The 24,973-nt window shown below is 28.9% G+C and overlaps 1 protein-coding gene across 1 annotated transcript in view; it reads left to right on the plus strand.

Moving 5' to 3' along the window:
• Syn (synapsin) overlaps window positions 1–24,973 on the plus strand; it is a 305,997-nt gene that overhangs the window by 140,947 nt on the left and 140,077 nt on the right. The window contains exons 6-8 of the mRNA XM_071187941.2: window positions 9,776–9,867; window positions 13,937–14,090; window positions 19,061–19,150. Of these exons, the coding sequence (XP_071044042.1) occupies window positions 9,776–9,867; window positions 13,937–14,090; window positions 19,061–19,150 (336 nt within the window). The remainder of the gene's footprint in view (window positions 1–9,775; window positions 9,868–13,936; window positions 14,091–19,060; window positions 19,151–24,973) is intronic.

Here is a 24,973-nt window from a genome sequence, read left to right on the forward strand (position 1 = left end):
ACGTTTTTGATCATAAAAAGGAAATTTTAGATCACAATCCCGAAGATCTAAAGTTGATGAAAAAAGAGGTTAATATGCTACCTCATTATAGCTAGATTTGAAATTTTCGGAGGGAAAGAAGTTTTTTGGGATACAATCTTTCATACGCTCTAATAACTAGAACCAAAAACCAAACTTGTACCAAAAGTCACGGTACAACCTGAGTGTAATTTGAGAACAAGATATTTTGTTGAATTGCGATCGGAAAAAATAATTTATTGATTGCCACATAAATAGATCACAACATCTGATTTCAAAAATCTAAACACAACTATGATTTATGACAAAAGTTCCTTCCCTGAGAAATCATAATTATATGGGATTTCAGATCATTATAAAAATGGATTCCAGCAGGTCCTTAAATTTATTCCTTTGGCAAAACATTCATGAAGTAAAGATTTTCAAATGACAATTTTTTTATGCTGTAAATGATGGACTAACAAAATTTGTTACGAAAGTAAGGATTAATTTAAATCAAATTGAACGCTACGCACGCGAAAGAACAACGTGTTTTTATTGTTAAGTCATTCCCTGGTTAGGCAATTTCCCATTTTGTTGCCCGAAATTGCTCTCAAGATTATGTAATTTAATGCCACTGAACTTTTTTTTCCAAGGTTTATTTCAATAAGCCAGCAAACACGTCTGTCTTGAAGAGAAAAAGTTAAGCGCTGTACAAACGGAATTCAGCGCCATTTATGCAAAACAGTTACAGCGAATATTACGAAAGAGTGTGTATGTTCCAAGCAAAAAACTATGGAAATGATTTATCCCATATACTATTCCGTAGTTACCAGAGATGGGGAAGCTATGGCACGCGTACCCAACATATATTTCCCACGAAAAGTCACTAAGAGCAACATTTCCAAAATACTAAGGGCGGATTTAGAAACAAGTACGATTTTGGGTGCTATTATGACTGACATTTTCCAGGACATAAATATCATAGCAAAGAACTTTCTTGGAAAGATGTTAAGCCCAAACTAAGTTTCAAATTATGAAGAAAAAAATGCAATAGTTAGTTTGCACAATGTTGCACTTTAACATTTAATGCCATATAAACGTCTGAAAAACACTCACCTTGTTTAAATGAATCTTGTGAGTGTTATTAAAGACATGTTATGACCCAAATATAAATCACATGACTGATAAGGTTCAACAACTTAAATGGGATTAAATGCACAGATTTTTTCAGTATAATATAATGAAGTGTAAGTTTGCAAAAATAAATTAAAGTATTTTGAAAAGCTTAGTTGAAACATTTTATAGATAAGGCCATCGAAAAAATATTAATAAATAATAATAATAATATTTGTAAATAGTTAAGCGGAACAGCGCAATAAATTTTTCAAAACAAAATACTGCATTTTTCCATAGACTATTCTTTTAAAATTATTATACCAAAATATTGAACTAATTTTCGCAAAAATTTAAGAAGTACAGTTTAACATGTCGGCACGCGAAGCGCTGTGGCACGTATAAACAAGTGACCTTCTGCGCTCGGTTAATTAATGAATTTGCTCACACTCATCAAAACATATTAATAAAATACTATCATTTAACTTTTTTACTGAAATAATTTGTTTAAATTAGAGCTAAGAAAAAGAATTAATGGTACTTTCAATATAAATAATTGCTGTAATAATTTTAATGAAAGTTGCAAAGGTTTATTGACAGTTTAGTATTAATTAGAAATAAATGTAGACCCAGCAGCCAAAAAATATGCTCAAATAAAAAATGGCCGCAGAATTTCGGCTGCTATTCTAAAAACACATGAGGCGTCGCATGCGATCGATTAAAAAAAAATGCTAGACTAGCACTGGCAACTACTGAAAATGATGGAGAGGAAACAACGTATACATCTGATATTGATGCATTATAGTTCGTTGCAAAATTTTATATATTTATATGGATTATTGACCGCATAATTTTTAACTCAATTTATTCGAAACTATGTCTCTCTCACATGCTGTATCTCTTGCTAGTACAATTTTCAAATGATTTATTTCAAATGTAGACTCAATATTAACAATAAATATATTTTTCGTAGCACGTAAGAATTTTTAAATTGGGTTGACTTATGTAACTTATTTCGTGTCATTCTTTAATTTTTTTTTTTCAAACACCACAATTTTGTGAGAAAAAAATATTTCTAAAAAAGTTCTAGGTGCAATGAAAACTAGATTCGCGTAGTTTAAAAAAAATCAGAACGGAATCAAATTTGGAAGATGTTTTTCAACGTATGAGAATACTGCCATGCAATGTAAAAGTCAACGTTAGTGACAAAAAAATTCAAATTGAGATTTTTATATATTTGGCATCTTTGTATGAAAAACAGCATGCTGTGTGTGCAAAAACATTCTTTTCAGAAATAAATTCTGTCATATGAGTTTTCTGAAATTCTATTTTAGCGCTCATAGCATTAGCAATAGAAAGAAAAAAGTTCTCAAGTCTGTCTCTTTTCTCGGAATCTATCATGAAGCACGTTGTTTTTTTTTTCAATTGCACGGCAGTATAGCATGTTATGGATAATTTAAAAAATAAGTTACAAACATTATATTACATAAGCGGTAATTTCTAAACTTTTTGCATTTGTAACATGATAAAATGAAGATTAAAATAAGTAGAATAAGATAAAAAAAAAGTATTAAATTGTAGCAAAATTCATTTAAAAAAACCTTCTTTTTTCAGTTTTCTACTCTGTTGTTCCCCTTCATTGAATTATGCATCTAACTTTTGATAGTATAACAAAGATTCAGAACACTTGTAATTATTACCCCATATTTATTTTATTGCTAACCATATAGGGTGTCCGCTTTAGGATATTTTACCCTAGCTAAATATTAAACTGAAATATATTCAAAATACTATTCATTCGATCTTTATTTGAAGTAAGATCATAACTAAAGTACAAATATAGTTACACATTGTAATTAAACAGTTTTAAATCAAAGTACAACGATTTAATTTTTTTTTATTTAAGAAATAATACCTAGTGACGCATTATCAATTTGAAAACAGAAAACCGAAATTTAAGTGTCACAGTGATTGAAAAAGGTTCGCCATCTCTAACAATAAATTAAAAACAATATGAATCAGTAAAAACGCATATTTTTATTTAAAGCCTGTATTTTCCCTAAAAATTACTTATGCGGATTTTGAAAAACCTTATGGCTTATTTTATGGAAATAAATAATTGTATTTAAAAATTTAAGTTACGATGACAGAAAATTGTTTAAGTTGACCACAACGAATTAAAGTGACGTCGTTAAAGTAAATTTACAAGCAGTTACAATAATAACGGAAGTCTGTCGAAGAGAAGTTTAAATCCTGACGGAAATGCAAACAACTTCTCTTGATGGACGGAATCAGTCACTTGCATCACTAAGTGTTCTCCAACCAAGTTTCAATTAAAATGCAAATCACACATTCTTCCAGGTACTACCACACGGTTATGGTAATTAAAATTGAATCTGCATCGAACTTCTATGCGCCTGCAACATTACATTAAATCTGTTACGTAAGTTTTAAGTTTCTTGAATCCTTTAATGTTTTGACTGATTAAGCTATTCACGAAAAGTAACCATTGCAAAGATAGTATTATATATTTACTAAGTTTCTCCTAAAATTTACCCATTTGATTAAGCTAGTTTCTAAACTTTAAATGGGTTGCGTAAATTGGAATTTATTTTAAATATTTAAATCCTGATAACACAGTTATAGCACTCATTGGAAGTGTGGGTAACTACTTGTAGTAAACTAGATCCTTTGTATGAACTTTGCTACGTCGTAGTTATCAATGAAAAGGATTATTACTCAATAGTGTTTTTGTCGTTAGATATTTTTATAATATTTTGCTTTTTCAGAAACCTATAATATATGAGTACACTCTAAAAACGACCCATCTGATTTAAGAGGTAGAATCTTTTATCGACACTCATGTACCGCTAATTGATATTTCAAAGATACAATCAATATGTTCCTTTTTATCTGTATACTCTTTATTAATGCATGTATTAAGTGATACAGTGCATTCAAGTTAATGACACATTTTGATATTTTACGCGTTTCATAATCAGCACTGGTTAATATAGGTGAACCATATTATTCTTCAAACCGCGTCGTGTTTTATGACAGAAAAACTCTTATATGTAATAATGATGACAGACAAATAATATAACCTTAATATCAAACATGCTGACGTCAACCGCATCTGGTGATTTCACAACTCCCATTCAATGCGCTTAATTCATATTAACCATAAGCGGATGTTTTTTAAAAAAATTGTGATCTCGCAACGAAAAGTATTGAACTGACAACGGCCGTGGGAAGCATATGCCAGAAATGAAATACGTGTAAAACGATGCACGTGTACCGAAACCTTTCAGTGCGTGTGTACTTCTACCTCGTAGAGGTTAGTCGCTGCTTTAAAAGTACTAAAGCGCTGTAAATTATTTTTATATCTTTCAATAGATATGCACTTTTGTTTTCGGTAGTGTATTTTATATTCGTGAGGCACGTAAGCAATGTATCGCTTATATGGATGAAATAAATGGTATAACGTGTTTGCACATTTACTGTAACAAGTATTGATTTTATAGTGTAGAACCACTATAATTATTTCAAACTGTTTTCACCACAAAAAAAAAATATAATAATTTTAAAATTAACAATATTTTCGTCATTTTATGACAACTTTAGAAATAATATGAAAAGTTTTACATCGAAATTATAAAGGGGAATAAATTTAAAGTGTAAAAACGAAATATTTTGCAATATTGCTTAAGGAAAAACTAGTTGCAATGATTTTTATTCCATGCGCAGTTTGAAAGCTATTTATAGACTTTTTTCTCTCATTCTCATTCATTTCATTTTTTGCTTTTTAATTAATTTTAACAATAATTCTTTTTAACACTAAAAATACCAACACTTAACAATAAAATACAATACAATATGTAAACTGTATTTTGACCAATTATGATATGTTTAGTGTTATTTACACTAAAAAACAATTCCCTATAAAGCATTTGCATGGAACTTCATCGGGACTTGTTTGAAATATTAACCCTAGCTTTTGGGACTTCAATTTGGGATTTTTCGGTTTCTTCCTCTCCATACAAGGATAACCTAATAAAAACATTTATTTTGTCTGTTACTCAGACACACTGTTATCACAAGCAGGATTTTAAACTGTGGGAATCAAAAGGCACATATTAAGAAATTAATTTTCCGTACGTGCAAAAATGTGCGAAAAGAAAGACAGAAACTACTGTATGAAACGATGAATAAAAACTATTGAGTCCAAACAAGATGAATAAATTTCCAAAAAGAAATGAAAACAAAAAACATCGGAGAGAGAGGGAAAAAAGTTCTGAATTCCCGTTACGGAAAGATAATTACGAACATTCTCATATTCATACTTGAAAGAAGCATCATTCATTGTATCTGATTTCATCTTAGACTGATTTAAATGAAGACTCTTCTAATTGCGACAGGAAAAAATTTTGAGGAGTGTATAATGAAGGGCCTAAAGGAGTTGGTAATCAAGTAATATTACTTTAGATATCTCTAAATTTAATACAATTGTTCCGGATAAAGGGTTAACTAAATATAAACAAGGTCCATATACAATTCTTGAAAAAAAATTTATGTTATTTACGAAATAAATAAAAAGAATTATTATAATAAAGAATATACAGACCTAGTTCATATATCAAAATTGCGAAGGTACCACTCACCTAACAAACTAAAGTTATCTCAATAGTCTCAATAATAATATTAATCAATAATAATATCGAAAGCAATAAATGCTCTAATTTAAATACTAATACGGTTTATTAATAAAAAAAATAGAATTATTTTAAAATTTATTTTACATTTGATGTGTATCTAATATGTAATACTTTAATGGTTTTTCATTTTTATATGTGAAATTAAGTCAACTTTGAAAATAATATTGAATATGAGCTGTCAAAAAAGCATGGTTTGGACAAACGTGTTGTCCCTTTTTCTGAAAGATTCGACCCTTCAAATTTCCTTAGAGTTTAGCGTTTACCGTAATCTGACGGAAAGATAAGGGGCGATGTCCATTTTTCATTCTTTGTTTGTGGTCAACACAACAGAAATATAAATTTTTTATAATATACTTCTTTTATTTGAAACTAGAATCCTCCGGCACAAAATTGATAAGATTTGGACTGTTTTCCTCCTTTTGGAAATAGCAGCCCCTTAACCAGTAAAATTTTTCCTAAAAATATTAAAGTCCTAAACTTCAGAATCACGACCACTGTGTCGTTTTTTTTTAAAAAACAAAACAAAGTGAACAATACTGAATATTGCATTTTTTTTCTTTAACAACATATGTCAACTGTTTTTTTATATTTCATATTTTCATTTTTTTGAAATATTTGAATATCCATTATCCATTTTAATTGAAAAATTGATTTGGACTGTGCTATAATGAAAAATAATATTTCTTAATGAAAAGCATTTATTGTACACTCCAAACAAATGACTGTAGGGAAGTCATAAAAACTCTTAAAAATGAAGATCAAGTTCTTCAATTTATTAGTAGCGCTACTATAGATTTATTTTTCTACAACATTTTTATTGTGTTAAATTTTTTGCTTGTTTTTAATCATTCATATTACTTTTATATATTGATTGCATGGTAATATTACAAATTTTAGTCTTTTCTTGTTAGTTGTGCGTTTCCAAAGGGAAAGTGTTGCGAGTAAATTGCAATTTTTTTCTTTAATTTTTTAGATGGTAATTCATATTTTGGAGAGCGGGATGTAACAGAAACTTTACGAAGTTTTATTATGTTATTTCTTTATCTGAATTAATATTTTAAATTTTTCCATTATTCAACCGTGAGAACTGAAGAAATCCTTTGAACGAGTTATAAGACATTATAATTCCCTTTTTGTGTTAAGAGTTCATCGGACTTGTTTAAAGAAGTTTTCCAATCAATACCACTGGGGGTACTGGATTGGAGATTGATCGTTCTCTGATTCAGGTCAAAATTACGATTTGTGGATGAATGAATGGATGTATGAATGGGTCCGCCCTATAAACGGGTGCGATGTATGGTGTGGCAGAAGTAAAATTCTTGGCCATAGATGGCGCCACTGAAAAGCAAGAAACGCATACTCTGCCTTAAACATTTGCTCGTTTTCACCAAGCAGGCTTGCCCGTGTGGCAAGTGGATTAGAAACAACAAGAACTAAAAATTTTCCTATCTTTTGAGAGTAAAGCGCTTCCATCTTTAATTATGTGGCTTCTTGCTCTCCATATAATGTTTGCATAATAAAAATTCCTGTTTTGCTTCTTTTTTATTATTTGCACCCTATAATTCATTAGAGTGAAACTCTACTAGCATTCAACTAACTAAAGGCTTGAATTTATTAACAAGTTCTGATTAAAATCTAAATAATAAACATTTTTAGAATAGCATTAAATAAAACGTGTCTGCACAGCTTATAAAAATATTATTTTAAAGAAGTGCTTCGAATAAAAACTATCATATTTATAAAAAATTAAAGAACAGTTATTTTTTCAATCAGTTTTGTCAAAAGTGAGAGGAACTAGCATAAATGTGATAACATATTTCAAAAGCTTTTATTTAATTTAAAAAATATGAGAAAGAGGCGTTTCAAATTTTGAAAAAAGAAACTTTTTGTTCGACATTTTATAATATCGTTTAACATTTTTCAAATCCCACTTTTCCTACAAGAGATTAAGGGCTGTCAAAATGGGATAAAAAAAGTAACGAATAGCTTATCTTATCACTATGTGATTCAACTTTAATAGACGTCTTTGAATCTAACAAATAGAACAGCTTTGAATATTTTTATAGTGAATCTTTTATGTAGTTCAGGTATCTATAAGGGTTTCTATAAGAATCATTAAATTTGCATGGTCGTGATATATATTGCAATGAGTTAGATTCTGAACATTTTTTGAAAATAAAGTTTGATGGAGTCTTGTACTTTTTTCGTATAAAAATAAAGAGACTTTAAAGTCAATGGAAAAAGTACAGCTTTAACAAGATATAATTCTCCGGAATGCGTTCTATTTGTTCAAAGTAGACAAAATAGAGCTACAAATAATTCTAATAATGTGTTATACATTCATAAAATAAAAATAATTAGTTCAAAAATTAACACTAATGGTATTTACATTTATTGAAAATGTAAAGCATCATTTGCATTTTTAGCTCATGCCTGATAGTGCATATAACATGTCTAACACATATAGCATACCTAATAGCTCTAATAGATTAGACATCATGATTTTCAGAAATTTTCAAATAGCTGATTAGGTGGTTTAATCGAAATACTGTTTAGATTTGAATCGTTTAGTTGGAATAGTTTATTATATACATATAAGCGGAAGTGATTGATAGAAACAATTATTTGCTTTCATTACACAGTCGAAAACCTTGTTTTCATTCATACTTTAAGAAAACTACTGATACATTTTTTTTATTTATATCTGACATTTATATCTGCTCGTAATATCATACCTAAAATTATCATACCTATTGTTATAATCAAAAATTCATAATTTGTAGACCACAATTTTCAGCATTAAAAGTAATAGTTTATGCTTGAAATAATTTGAAATTAAAACCTAATAAAAATCAAAATAATTCTACGTAAGCTTTCCAAAAATATTCAGAAAAAGGAGAGCTTTCTTTATTCAAATTGCAGAGTTTTGTTTTAAATTTAATTCAATTCCTTTCAATATACAGCAGACAATTTGTTTCGAATGTTTATTTGTCAGTCAATGACATTAACAGAGGAAGCAAAATATTTTTCAAATAAAAAGAAAAGTCATTTCTTTTTTTCTTCATCTTCTTAATATAGGGTCTCATTTAGAACAATACAAATGGTACTCAAGCTCCAGAAGCAATACATTAAAAAAGTCTTAGAATAATTTAATTAATAAAATCTATTTGAAGACATAAATATGTACCAGAAAGCATTCATTTAATGCAGAACTTTCGATATAGAAATTATAAATCCCTAGAGTATATTTATAGTAAATTTTTATTTAGAAAGCATTAAGTTAAAAAAAAGTTGAAAACATAATTGAAAAAACTATGAAGAAAAAAAGAACCTACTTCCGCAATTAGGCTTAGGTTTTTCTTTCAGCTTCTATGAGAGTGAACTGCTTCTTTAAAAATTTATTTTAAAATTTAGAAATCCTTCTAATTATAAATGCAACTAGTGTTTAGGTAATTTTCATCAAGTTTGTGAATATTAACGCTATTAAATAAAATTATAATCAACTTTTATTTACCATACGAAATAGATTTTGGCTCTTTTTCTGTTATCGTTATCTTTAATATCATAAGAGCAACTCTTTCAAAAATCATAAAAATCTTACCAATCCTATGTTTATTCTAGGTTGTCAATAGAAATACAAATTGATTACATTTTGGCTGTAGTATTCCTATAGCTTCAATAAAAAGTAAAAATTTTTGTAAATATCCACTGGGTGTTTCATTTTTCACAACGCGTTTCCTAATTAATGAGAATCGGATTTATATGATCTATTAATCAAACGAATCTTAATGTAAAAATGTCAAACAACCTCGAGGGGTAATCTAAAAAGATTACTTAAGAGACACGAAATATGCAATTATATTTTACTAATACGAGATGTAACTTTGCTTTTCGAAAAAGCGCACTTTTCAATTGTAAAATAATTTTTTAATTATTTATTTATTTAGGCTGAATTTAAAGATATCAACTTATCTGTGAATAGTGAAACAGGAGCCACTGTTAGTATGGTTGTAAACAGAAATGGAACTAAAGTTGTAAGGTAAGTATTTTTGTTAACAATTAACAAGTGTATTGCATTTGAGAAATGCGGTGTTCCTTTATTATTACCTAAATGTATAATTTTTGTAAATTCTTTTTAAAACTAAAAACAAATATAATTATTGATATTAGGGGCAGCTAATGGTGATTTTAAGTGAGAAAAAAACAAACAAAATCATTATCAAATTATTCGTCATCGAGGTTAATCATGGTATAAACAGAATTAGAAAAAAAGAGGTTTGTCCGAGGATTACTTTTTAACAAGTTTCATTCTCCTCAGATCATTAATTCTTGCATTTCTGTGAATGATCTCAGTCATGCCGAAATATGCATAGCATATTTCAAACATTTAAAAACAAAATTACATCCTCATTTAATCCTTTTCCAATAAATAAAAATCATTAATATAATCAATAATTTTTTTATACCACAACCTTGAATTGAGTGTAGAATAAAATTTATTTTTAGTGATTCCCTCTACATCTGTCTAAAACATTAGCATAGAATTCGAAATGGTTGCCAAACGTTTTGATTTCATTAAAATTCGCTATTATTTTTCACACTTTCTTTTCGCCAATACGTTTGAATGCGTAAGGCTAAGAAAAGGAGTCCTGGCATTAAATTTAATTAATTAATAGCCGATACACGGATTCTTTAACTTTCCTTGACGAAAACTACGTTAAATGACACTTGCATTTTTGATTTCTTGCTGGACGGATGTGTTCTGTGGAGCTTAGCCCTGCAGCCACACTCTGAGAGTTATTTTCCATATTTATAATTTGATAATGTATATTTATATTAAAAATTTAGATTAATCTTTATTTAGAGCTTCACATATATTTCAAAAATAAAGCATTTTTATTTATTACAATTTGATTCTTTATCAAGCAATTTATGGTTTTTGTTAAATAATTGTTTGCGTACATGACTCCGGAATAAAATATGGACAATTGGAAATACGCCAATCAACATCTTTAACTTATGGTTAAAACATCACTCAACTTCTACGACGGAATTTTTACATTATCATCTAGCATCTGCAACAAATAATAATTTCTTGAAGCATCAAAACTTTCCTGGATAAAACAACTTCTTAGATTATGATTATCTGCTTTTAACTTAAACTTCAATTTACGGTTCGCAATGTGTACATTTTTGATGCCAGTTTTAGCAAATATTCTAAAAATATATATTAAAAGTGAGTAATACCCTATTTATTTATAACACGTATGCTCACAAAATATAATGTTATGTTTAAATAGGAAAAAGTGTAAAATGTGTTCAGATGAATTTTCTACATTCTTTCTAAAGAATCCAAGTTTTAAATGAAGACAGAAAATGCTATTTTTACTGAGAAATATGTAGATTAGAAATAAATGTTACAAAATATTTTTTTAAAACGATTTTTGTATTTTTTGCATATCAAAGAATATTTTTATGGTTTATTTCTTTACATTTTAGTCTTGACTAAAAACCTACTAGACTCAATTAATACGATATTTATACGCTGTGAAACTAGTTAAAAAAGATTAATTGAAGTAGATTTCTTACCTTTTTCTATAATTTTTCATTAAACAATTATAAAAAATCAAAATTGTATTACTTAAAACGACCCATGAGGGTGAATCTAATTATATTTTTACATAGACAGTCACTGTGTGAAGTCACACAAATAGAACAAAAATATTAATTTCCTAAAAAATTAGTTCGTACCAAACGTTATTCAATGTACTGGGCACTAGGGCTCTGAGGTTAACCGACTTTTAGAAAATATTTGTCTCCAAATAAAAAATAAAAGTTCAGTAATAGATACGAGTTATGTGGAATACAAATATTGAAAATCAAACTGTGATACGTAATAATAATTTATTCCTCTTACAGTTTCAAAAATGAAATATTAGAAAAAAAAGTCTCTGTTCAGAGAGAACTGATAGCGAAAGTAAACAAAGCCATTAGACATTAGCATTACTTTTGGCCTGATCGACGCCCATGTTTTGACAAGAAGCCCTAATCTGACCAATGATAAGTAAAAAAATACCACTAACTCAGCGAAAATCCGGCAGATGTAGGGATTTGTTGGCAATAAGCTGCAGACTTATTTTTACTTCCACTATCAGCTATCGCTATAGCGGCAATGAATGGAAACTCATGAAAAATTCCAAAAATTTAATTTATTTAGCTTTCCTAATCTAAATGAGTTGGGGTTTTTTTTAGTTGATCTAAAGGAAAGTTTACAAGACAAGGATGATTTTACAGAAGGCTGTTTTCAAAACGACAATGATTTTATTAACACAATAATGGCTTAACTGTACATACCAAAAAATAATATTGAATTCAAACAAAAAGAAAAAAAGGGTTTTTGAATCCTGCAACACTTTTATTTTAAAAAAACATATATAATTTATTTTAAATGCTTTTTTTTATAATAAATCTTTTATTGTTATTATCATAATAAAATTTCTCAAAAGCGTTCTGAGATTCTTTCATATGGTGAACTCTAAATGAGAATTTTTAAAGCAAAAAGTTTTAAAAATCTTCCATTTTTCAAAGAAAGGAAGTCAAATTTGTTAATAGTTACAGCTCTTCGCCGTTCAAACTTTAAATTTTTCTATCTTTTGGTATTTCTTGGAGTTTGGTACTTTTTCGTATATCTGGGAGCACAAATGATAATATTTCGTACAAAAAGGAAAAATAAAATTAAAAAACTTCGAAAACATGGTTCCTTTAAGACAATACTTTGTTGAAAAGGCTAACAGAGAAATAAAAGGTTATTTTCTATTTTTTTCAGCTATTACGGAATCAAAATTTTGAAAGCTAGTGAAGCTTAAAAAGTACCTTGTGATTAGAAAGTATGCCCCATTAACTTCTGTATAGTTAAAACCATCATTTGGAAGAACAGAGATCCCGTTAATTGTCGTTATTATAAAAATATATGGAAATGGTCTTAATATGTTTGTGTATAGTGCGCCAAAAAAAATGGACTACCCTGAATAACTTTTGATTTAATGATCGGATCTTCACGTTCTAGGGACTCAATCTTATCGTTAGTGGGGTTGACCTCAAATATGCTAATTAATAAGAACAGACGATATTTTAAGTTACGAAATCATACACAAAAACGTACTTTGTCTGAAAGAACATACCTTTTTTTCGACGGATTCATAATTTAGACTTCCAAAATATAGGGGCATAGGCAGAAAATAACTGTTCGTTAATATTAGTTATTTCTTATTATTTTATTTAATAATGATCGAAAATATTTTGAATTGCAAGAAACAGAATTTCTTACATCTTTTTAAAGAATCTAATTTTTCTTGGCAAAGTACTAAATTTGAGTGAAATGGGTCGAATATTTCCTGAGAAATCGAATTTTAATTTCCTGACTTCTTTGAAATTCAATTTCTCAGAAACTATTCGACAGATTTTACTCAAATTTTGTATTTTGCCATGTAAAACTACATGACTTAAAAAGATGTAAAAAAATTTTATATCTTACATTTCAAATTATTTCCGGCCATTAATATATAAAATAATAAAATATAATAAATAGTTATTTGTAGTGTGGAAATTATATTTAGATAAATAGAAAAAAAATCAATTCACCAAAAAGTTCTCGAGATATAGTGAAATACGCAAAAAGTAAAATTAACATTAAGGGACCAAATTTTAAAACGCTCTCCTGATCAAACTATGGGGACCATAGTTTGATCGGATACCTCCTATATTTCAAGGGTCCGAAGTCCGAATCCCTTGCTAAAAGGATATGTTCCTTGCTAAAAGATTCAGCTAAGTACGTTTTAGTGCCTGCTTTCGTATCTTAAAATATCGTCTACACTAATTAATAAGCATATTTGAGGTCACCCCTTGAACCATAACCAACTAGAAGATCTGATCGGTAGATCAAAAGTTATTCAGGGTGGTCCATTTTTCGTTTCTTTTCGCTCATTGTACATATCTTCACACAATCGGTAAGTAATATTTGAGATATCTTAACTTTAATTTTTAAAATACAGTTTTTGTATCTGTTTAATATTTATGTATAAAGATACGAGTGTTTCGTTTATTTGTAGATCATTTCGGCCTGACTTTTTATTAATTCGCCAACATATACGAGATGCTGGTCACGATGACTACCGAAATCTTTTACTAGGATTTAAATATGGTGGTGTACCTAGTGTTAATTCATTACACAGCCTCTATAATTTTCAAGATAAGCCTTGGGTGGTAAGTTCTTCATTTATAAATTCTTATTAAAAAATAGTCCGTAATTTTATTATATTATGTGCAAAGCAATCTAGTTCTGCTAGTGGAAAACTATGTGAAACCTGCTGTACTAGGTAACCATAGCATCATGCGAAACTTGTAAAACAAAATCAGTCATTTTATTTATTTATTTATTTCTTTTCTTTTTTTTTTTGTCGTACTGCACGTCAGATCTTGTTCGAAAATTCGTAATCGAGCAAATACAAATTATGGTGATTGGTAGGCTAATTAAGGTTTAAAGCTATTGGGGTTATTATCATTAATTAAGAAGCCGCTACCATGGAAAAATCTTAAATTTTGCTTAGTTTAGGAAAAAGTTTAGAGAGAAGTGAGTTAACTAAACCTAGAGTAAGCCATGAAGCCTAAAAATGCTTTCGAAATTACAAAAAGCAAACAAATTATGGCTTCTATACTGAGTAATTTTCTCAAAATTTGCTTGCAGTTTGATATTTTGCACTTTTATACAGCATTTAGTGTTACTAATGGATAAAGGACAAATGTATCCAATAGCTAATAAGATTCGTATCTTTATTTTTAAAGCATCTTTCAAATTTATTAGATATTTATTATATTCATTTTTAAAGCATCTTTTAAAAATTTATTATAAATCAAAATTTTAAATTCTGTTTCACAATCTTTAAAGTAAAGTAACATTTTAAGCATAAAAATGTGTGCTTATCTACTTAAGCGTTTATGTTTATTTTTATCCTCTAAAATGTGCTAATATATTTTTCTCAACTTTTTTCGGCAAATGCATCATCTTTAAAAATGCAATTTGTATACATCATTAAAGAACACAATTTATATACATTATTCTGACAGATTTATTTTCAAAAGCGCAAGAAAAATTTCTGTAAATCGAAATTACTATAATAATCAAAATTTTAAATTCTGTTTCACAATTTTTAAAGTAAAGTAAGTTTTTTAAAGCATTAAAATGTGTGCTATGTACATTAGAGTTTGTGTTTCCTTCTCTAAAATGTGGTAATATATTTTTTGGACTTTTTTTTTGTGTGTTGGGGGGGGATGTATCTTCTTTTAAAATGCAAAATTCAGATATATTATTCAGACAAATTTATTTTCAAAAGAGCAAGAGTTAAAGCTAAAGATTAATCATGTTTCGCTAAGCTAGAGGTATAAATATTAGATACTCAATGTAATAAAATAACGGAAACTATTGCTGACACAGAAAGAAAGGCAGCGAATAAAAGGAAGAAAGGTTCATTTTATTTTTCCATTGTATTCACCCGTATTTTTTGAAGATAACGAAGATCTATTGACTGCTCTATTGATTTAGCGAAATAAATTCTGCACTTTTAGCTGAGCATATGCTTAATCCCCGAAATTCGAATGTTTTTAAAATGTTCTTCCATAAAACTCTTCACTTCTTCTACAGCCCAACTTTCGCCATGCTACTAAAAATAAAATTTATTTCCGTAAACTCAACATCCTTAATTATACTTAAGTATGAACATTATGGTCAAACATTTTATTTTGAAACCTGCATAATGGCTACTTAAAAAGCAGGAAATAAATGAGGCATCATTTCAGCAAGACGAGGTAAAAGCATTATGAAATAAATCTTACTGATGATATATCATGTTTTCGGACAGAATTTCTTTCCAGAATATGCTCTTAAGTCAGAATCCGGAATACATCCTTCTATCCTGACCTACTTTTTCGAATGATATTGCAGCTTTGCTGAAAACATTAATCTTTTTCCTATACCTCATTTATGCCAAGTTAAATAAATGAGTTTATTAATTTTTCAACTTAGTTTAATTTTATCAAGTTAGATTTTAAATCTATTCAGAAAGCATTTAAATATGATTTTAAAGAATCGTTTAAGCAAACTAAATTTTTAGTAAGTGAATTGTACACTTCTACATTTTTAGAAGAAGTCATAATGTACTTTTATAATCAAGTTTTAAATAGTTAAAAAGTATTTTTAGAGGGCCTTTCCGATGTAAAATAATTGCTTCAATAAAGAAATAATCCGACAGGAAAAAACACCTCATTTTTTATATTTTTATTTTTAAAAAAAATTATAAATTAAGTATATTTTTTAAATCAATATCGTCTCTCCCCCTGTTCTAGTGGTTTTCGAACTAGCTGAGTCACTCGTCAGTGAGTTTTTAAGTCTATATATAACTCAAAATGTGTGTTTACGAAGATGGGTACAGCTTGAAATGCGTGTTTAAGAAAATGAACATAATTCAAAATGCGTGTTTACGAAAATCTACCCAGCTCGAAATGCGTGTTTCTGAAAATGGACACAGATATTTAAGAAAATAGACATGACATGGCTTTTTTTAGACTTATTTTATGAGCATATATAATCATAAAATACGCAGGATTACTTCCTTATTGAGTAATCCTGCGTAATTTGACTGCATTTTGATCATTTGGAAAAAAAAAATCATGACTATGAAACTTCATAGTTCACTCTAGGCTTGAACTCACTTTTTCAATACTTTAAACTAATTTAATGGAGTTTAAGGAGAATTTGCCGTGAAAGGTTTCTCACAAGGACCTCAACAAATTTTTGAATACTAGGTGGTAACTTTGGAAAGTATTTACCCGTGTACACAGAATTTAGTACAGTTTTACTTCATTTATTTATTTTAAAATTTTACTCCACCCCCTTACAATAAATCGACTCCCCCAAGTGGTCCAAGAATAAGAACCTCTAACCCTATACAATTTTTATTTTACTGTTACTAACTATATTAAAATTCTGAAGCTTTTACTTATGTTAATATTCAATCAATGATTCAAAAAGGGAAATTTTGTTATCTTGCACGATCTTAAAACATTTTTTATTTTTTTTCAAGAAATTAAATGAAATATAGGCACTTTTTTGTAAGCCGGGCGCAAGCAAAAAAGTGCCAAAAAATAAAGAACTCCACCAACTTTTTATTTCATTTTTATTTGTGTTACTTTTTTTAAACCTTATTTATTCCTTTAAATTCTGAACAAAATGGACGTTCAGAAAAGATTAGATAAAATAAAAAAAAAATTTAAGAAAAATTATAGTAAGAAATAGAATTTTCTTGACCCTTTAAAAATGCACGTATTAGAAAATTATAATTATTTTTTTTTTAATTATTTATTAAAAACTGACTTTAAAATAGAGCAACTTAGGACAAATTAAAAATTAATTAAAAAAACAATTTAAAATTATTACAAACTGACGATCTTCCTATCTTGTTGATGATCAGTTCCATAATACTTTTGAAAAAAGTATTACTGTTATTAAAAATATATTATTGCGCGGAATATTGTTAAATTCCATTGTTTCGAAATGAATCATGGAAAAAAAATATTACTGATCAAATCAAATATGCATCATATTTTAAAGAGATTAAAACCAAATTCTATAGATATTTTTTTTTTTTATTTATAAAAATATAATGCAACAATGTTTCTTTCAAACTTTTTTCTAGCATACAAATTTTGAACTCTGATTCTATAAATAGAAATAATAAGTGATCTAAGAAATGAACTTTACGTTTTTGTTTTGTATTTCTCCAAATCACTAATAGATCGCGACACTAGCAAATTTATTTTGTAAAGTTGGTCCTACTGTCATGATTTCGTTGATTATATTACTATCATAGAAGACAAGATTATTTTAAAACTCAACAGATGTTAGTTGTTTATTTACGCTTAAGAACACTACTTAAAAATATTTTCTTGTTAGAATTCATATTTAATCTAAATTTCTTGATTTCTAGCGTCATGCAAAACTTTATAAGTGTTGATCCCATGATCGACATCATACTAAATTTTATTTTTTTTATAGGATTTATATTATTTTTATTTATCCGAGTAGTTATCAAAATTTTTAAGGCCTTTAATTTTAAGCATTGACTAAAATTAAAAAGAAAATTCTTTATTTTCGTTTTGTTCATGTACTTTATAATAACAGCAAAGATTTTTTCTCATAAATTGTTTAGCGTTTTTTAAAAACTAGATGGCAGCACTATAAATTGAACAAAACGGAACTTTTATGCTATTTACATTTTTCGTGATGTTTCTTTTCCATCACTTATTTTCTTTTCTTCATTACATCTTTTCGTTATTTAATTTTTAAAAAAAATGTCTTAATCCAGAATTAAAAAATAAATAAACAAAGTTTAAACTAATAAACAGAATATTCAAGAAAGTTGCACAAAAGTTGAAAGTTAATTAGTCAGAGAGTCAAAAGAGTCTATTCTTTACATTCCAAATATTATAACTAACACTTTTTTTATTTACATATTTGTGACAAATTACATCTAAAGTGTGTTGAGTAGGACATAATTTTGCTGTCATAGCAACGAGTTTGCGAAAAATAGTTCTCGAGATTAAAATATTTCTTCTGAAAAATCTCTACATAATAATAAAAAGGTTTCTATTACATCTCGTAAATTAATGGTCAATAATTCGAATCTTTCAAAAAAAATGGCCAATAATTCGAATTATTGGCCATAATGGCGATCCAATAATTCGAATCTTTTTGCATGTACGATGCGAGCAAATAAATAAATAAATAAATAAATAGACCACCCTGAATAACTTTTGATCAATAGATTGGATCTTCACATTCTAGGATTCAGATTAACAAAGTACAGACGTTATTTTAGCTAACATAATTAGCCACAAAAATTTACTTTCTCCGAATAAACATAGTTTTTGTTTTCGACAGATTCGGATTTCTGACCCCCCTAAAATAGGGGATAGCAGCAATCTAGAAAATATGGTCCCAGTAGTTCAGTCAAGAGAGCTGTTGAAAGTTAGACGGCTCACTGTTAGTTTTACTTTTTGTATATTTCACCCTAATTCGAGAGATTTTAAAGCGAATTGAAAAATCTTTTGCACACATTTTTGAAACTCTTAAAACTTGAATTTGATTTTCTTAAATACTTATATTTAACATTTCCTTTTAGTTTTCACAGTTGCTTCACATGCAAAGAAGGTTAGGTAAAGAAAATTTTCCTCTAATTGAACAGTCGTATTTTCCAAATCATAAGGAAATGGTAAGTCATTTTTATAACTTCTTTTTTAATATACATTACATTTCCTTCCAGAAATTGTACAATAAAGTTTCATTCATGGAATTTACAATGCTTTAAATACTTTCTTAACAAGACAACTTCCAAACAATAATAATTATTGAAAGGTTATTAAAATGTCTCGACATTTATTTGGAATATTATAAGTGGCGGCTTACTTTCAAAATTTATATTTTCTTAAAACTATTTATAAATACTTCTTTGGACTGTTTTTCTTATTTTTTTTATATTACATAAAAGCTGAATTTTCTTCGCTATGAATCAATTTATAGAGCAACAGAAATAAATGTAATTTATTGGCCTGTTTATGCCTGTTACTGACACAATTCTACAATACAGATTGCAATTCGCCATCTCGCGAATTACGTCAACGTGCCATTCATTCGTGCTGAAATTCAAATTCTTACATTCAAGTTTGTTACGTAGTTTTCTATTTTTAGAAAAGAAAAAAAAAACTCTTTGACGCAGATTGGCCACCGGTATGCCTTATATATATATTTCTTTTTTCTGGAACTTTAGTTACAAGTAAAAATATATTTCGGTATTTTTTAGTTATAAAAAAACAGTCTAATAATTACTAAAAACAATCTGTTAGACGATAAGAATTATATCTGTACTAAAATATAAAATTCAAAAAAAGTACTGTGAAAAAAAAAAGTTTTTTTCATCCATAGTAAAAAATTTATCAATAATTGGTTTTGCAAATAAATTAATTGAATTACAATGATAAATAACTGTTTCCCTTTAGATCTAAATAACTAACTGATCTAAATATTAAGTGAAATTTGAAAAATTTCTATTCGGAAATGAGCCGTGTTTGGAAGATTTTACCTTGTTGTTGTTGCTGTTAAGGCGGAGGTATGTGATTGTTCTTGTTTTCCAGTGGCGCCATCTATGGCCAAGAAATCAACTTCTGCCACACCAATACGTCACACCCGTTTATAGGGCAGACCCATTCATACATCCACAGATCATAATTTTGACCTGAATCAGAAAACGATTATCTCCAATTCAGTGCCCCCAGAGGTATTGATTTGGTATGGAAACATGGAGGACATTGCGACTCAACAGATTTAACGTGCATCAGTCACCATTTTACTACACGGGGAGTCTTCGGCCGACGGGGTTATGGGCCCAGCGCCCTACCGACTAGGCTATCCCGGCCCAGTAGATTTTACCTTAAACGCAGAAAATGACACTGGAGTTTCATGCTGTATTTCATAACCAAAAATTATGAAATTGCTAAATATAATATTTTTCACTTATTTTGACCTAAATTAATTCAAAATAATGAAAAAATTATGATTAATGTGTTTAATAAAAACTCTTAAGACAAAGACATTAGAAAAATCAAATGGAACTGTCTAATAATTTACAATTACAATAATTTACAGTTACAATTTAGTATAGCAAAGTAAACGTGTATATATGTACATATACGAAGACTGCTCAAATTTAGGACTATATATAATGTTTACGAAGACTGCATGTTTCACCACATATTTGACGATTTTAATATAACAGTACAGAAGTGAAATACATAAAAAATATTTTCGAACACAATACCTTGAATGCAAAGAGTGTATTTTTTGACAAAAACGCTCATTTCTAAGGGCCACTTATCTTTGAAAAAATTTACTACGTTATCAAGTTATTTTTTATAAATCACAAAAAGAAGCCTTCAAATTTAGACGACCGTTAGAATAGTAGTCTTTCCAATTCAGAGAAGTGTGACAATTGTAGGCATTCAAGTTATTATTTATGCATTCTGAGTTTTTTCCTCAAATAAAAACATTCAAGCAATACCGCAACATAAAGGTTATTTTTTTCTAGTTGGGGAACTTTTTTTTTTTAATCTTATGTCACTTGTGAGTGTCAAATTGACGAAGTGCATTTTCTTTTGTGGTGCGCGTAGTTTATTGCGAAACGTCTAATTTAGCTTCTCTAAAGCAGGAATATTTGAAATTCAATTCTAATGTAAACTAAGGAATAAAATTTATATCCAATTTGCTATCTATAAAATTTTTATGCTGCAATTTTGTTTTACGATAATTGCATACTATAATGATGATAAATGTAAATGACAGCAATTTTGAAAACAAATTTTCAAAATAAGCAAACCGAACTATTTTTTTCGCAGTTACAAAATAAAGCAAGTTAAGCTTTGTCTGAATAGTAAGCTTTAATACATTTAATTGTACAATGATCACCGAAGAAATAAATTCGTCTTAACACGAAAAATTAAGGATTTGTTCCCCAAAATGCAAACCGTTTCTAAAAGTAGGAGGTTCAATAATTGAAAAATTGTATCAGATAAAAAGGAATATAAAAAAGGAGTTTTTCGATCTTGAAAATTTATATATATATATATATATATATATATATATATATATATATATATATATATATATATATATATATATATATATATATATATATATATATATAGCCCCATTCCTCCGTCAGCGCACGGATGAGGGCGTCCTTGTTCATTGCAAGCACTCTCGACCAGCAAAACACCTCCCCAAAGCATCCCACACATTTTCAATAGGATTAAGATCTGGAAAACATGTTGACCATACGACGCATTGAATATCCTCGCTCGCTCGACTATGCGTAGTACCAGATCACGCCAGATCATTTGGCGTCGACAATCAGACGAAAGACTGAATCTACTCTCATCTGAGAATAGTACAAAAGCACTGTCCTTTTCGCTCTAATTACGATACTGAAGACGCCATTGCAAATGGGTGCTACGGTGACATCTGAACAGTGGTATGTACAAAACAGGTCGACGGACGTTTAATTCCCTGCTTGAAAGAATCTGGTTACAGTTTTTCGAAACATTCACTTGCAGTTGCAGCATGAAACTGATATGTTTCCTGACTGACTGTACTGTGCGGATTCATTTTTGTCGATAGCACTTTATACCTGTCTTCTGCAGGCATCTTAGATGGAACACGACCTCCCCAATAACGTCTGCCGCATTCCAGTTGTTTACATATTATATATACACCGAAAAGTCATTACATTATGACTACCCTCCATCTATAACAATAGGCTCGTCCAGGTTTTCATGGTTTCTCGCCCAGGAACAATGTTTTCACGGGGCACATTAGGACCCATAATCCTCATAGAACAATCCCTGACGTCTGTAAGCTACTTGAACATAGTTGCAGACCAGGTTCACCCATTCATTGCAACAGTTTTTTCTGCGGGGGACGGTGTTTACCAACAGGATAATGTACCATGTCATAAGGATCGAATCGTCATGGATTGGTTCGAAGAACATTCCAGTGACTTTCAAGTCATGTCTTGGCCCCAAAATTCACCTGACCTTAATCCAATAGAGCATTTGTGGTCCTACTTGGAAAACCAAATTCGTGCTGCCACGCTATCCCCTCGCAATGCGAGGGAATTGCAGGACCAGTTGGTCAGCGCTTGGTACCAGATACCTCAGACTACCTATCAGCACCTTGTGGAATCAATGCCACGCTACCGTGCTAGCAGTTTTAAGGGCTAAAGGTGGTCCTACATGTTATAAGCAGGGTGGTCATAATATAATGGCTCTTCGGTGTGTATATATATATATATATATATATATATATATATATATATATATATATATATATATATATATATATATATATAACGTCGTTGCCGAGTGGAAGGATTAAAATGTAACATAAAAAGCTTTTATTAATCTTTTTATGTTAGTTTCTTTGCTATAAAACAACTCCTACTTTATTACTAATTAATTATTCTATTTGAAATACTTTCTCACACTTTTAAAAGCCACATCCTGTTCTTAAATCTATTTTTGGCTCAACTATGCATTTAATTAAGAGCAGGACATATTTCCCTAGCTTTGTGTGGGAAACGCGCGATCTCTCTCATAAACCAATAGCAACTACTAAGATTTCCCTCTTTCCCTAAATTAAGACATTTTACGGATTTTACTTTGCATGATTTTCCCTAACATATAACCAAGGAGCGCAACTTTTCATGTGCACTTTTACTCATTCTCATGACTGCTCTTGTCTAATAATTAATAAATAAATTTTGTACCCTCCTTCCCGACCTATGACCTGTTTTAATCCTTCCACTCGGCAACGACGTTATAAGTCGCCAGGATTGTACGGTCGGGAAGGGGTACAGTTCGTACGGTACATTAAAGATATTTAATATCTCATTTGAAATTAAATAAATCATCTTCGGAAGAGGGTACATCAAAAATATGGAATAACTTCAAATCATTTGTTCAAATGAACAGCTGGTAAATAAGCAGTCAAATTCTTCTTCAACTTATGGCAATAATTAATTCATCCTGTATCTTCATCAAAAAAAAAAAATAATCTCTTCAATCATCAAACGTTTAGTTTATTATAAATTATACCTACGCACAGTGGAACTAAACGATCATCCGTTTTCCATGTCTATGCTGCATATTTTGTCTACGTTCCTGAGACTACTGGAAAGCTGAGCTTCAATTTCCTTCCTTGGACTAAAAAGAAAAACTGCATCGAACTCCTGATAATTAAAATGTTTTTATTGAAACCCTATTCCTTTGAAAAAGCGTTGATTTTGCCACTCTTAAGTGCTGAGCTGGATTTTATCGTTGATGAAATTTGTTTTCACACCCCGGAATGGTTTACAATGGTCTACTTAAATATTCGACATTCAAAAGAAAAATAAGCTTCAATTTCTCCGTCACTATTGGTGTTAATTTACGATTCATCTTAACGAAGAAACAAATTTTTTCCTAGCAGCTCACGTCTTTGGTTTTGGAATTGTGTTTACGGAATTTCAACGCATTCCCATCTCTGTTGTGGTTTTCAAAATATCTCGGACTAATTCGAACTTTTTCAGGTATCCTTTGAGTTAAAGTTTTTTACATTTCTCATAAATCAATTTCTTAAATGATTATGATTTTAATTTTTTCCCATATTTGATGTTTCAAAGTGAAACTACTTTTTATATATTGATAGTATTTACTGTTGAAATTTTTATTTCTTTAAATTTTTATTTTCAGTTAATTGATTTATTTGATTGAGAAGTGTTTCGAGAAATTATTTTCATATTGTTTTATGTGTTACAGCTTCTATGATTTTTTGAGTAGTAGAAATTATATTTTTGTTTTACAGTGATTAGGGTTTAAATGAAAATGCCATTTAAATTTTTTTTTCTCTTCGTAATGCAACTGCAATAAATATTGAGATTCAATTTTAATATATAAATGCAATTACGGTGTGGCAAAAATTAAATCAAGAAATGTTAAAACTAATGCAAATAGTTAGAAAAATGAACAAAATACTTGTTGTTAGAATTTAAATTGAAGTACAACCAGACATTAATGCTTTAGTCCAACGTTGGTAATTAGTTCATAGCTCTGTTCTAACTCAGTAATTTCCATAAACAAATCGTTTCTTTACTTCTGAACTTTAATTCCAGCATACAGAAAGGAAAATGATCAAACACAAATTGAAAAATTTAGTAACCAAATACATTTCAAAAACACGTTTAAAATAGAAATAAAAAATTTGAATTCCCTAACAATTGTGACAAATTAAATTATCAATTAAGATCTCTGCACAAAAATTACTTTAAAAAAAATATCCGAACTAAAATTCTTGAAAAAAAAATTATGTCCAAAAAGAAAAAATGAAAGATATAAATGAAAAAATAAGAAAATAAAAGGTAATTTGCAAATTAACCTAACTTGCACTTCAGATTAAAAATAAGGAAAATAGCTAAGTCAGTCAAATTTTAAAAACTGATTTACCTTAA

This window comes from Parasteatoda tepidariorum, chromosome 11 (genome assembly GCF_982258835.1).
Source record: "Parasteatoda tepidariorum strain Cologne lab strain chromosome 11, Ptep-v5.0, whole genome shotgun sequence".
Lineage (NCBI taxonomy): Eukaryota > Metazoa > Arthropoda > Arachnida > Araneae > Theridiidae > Parasteatoda > Parasteatoda tepidariorum.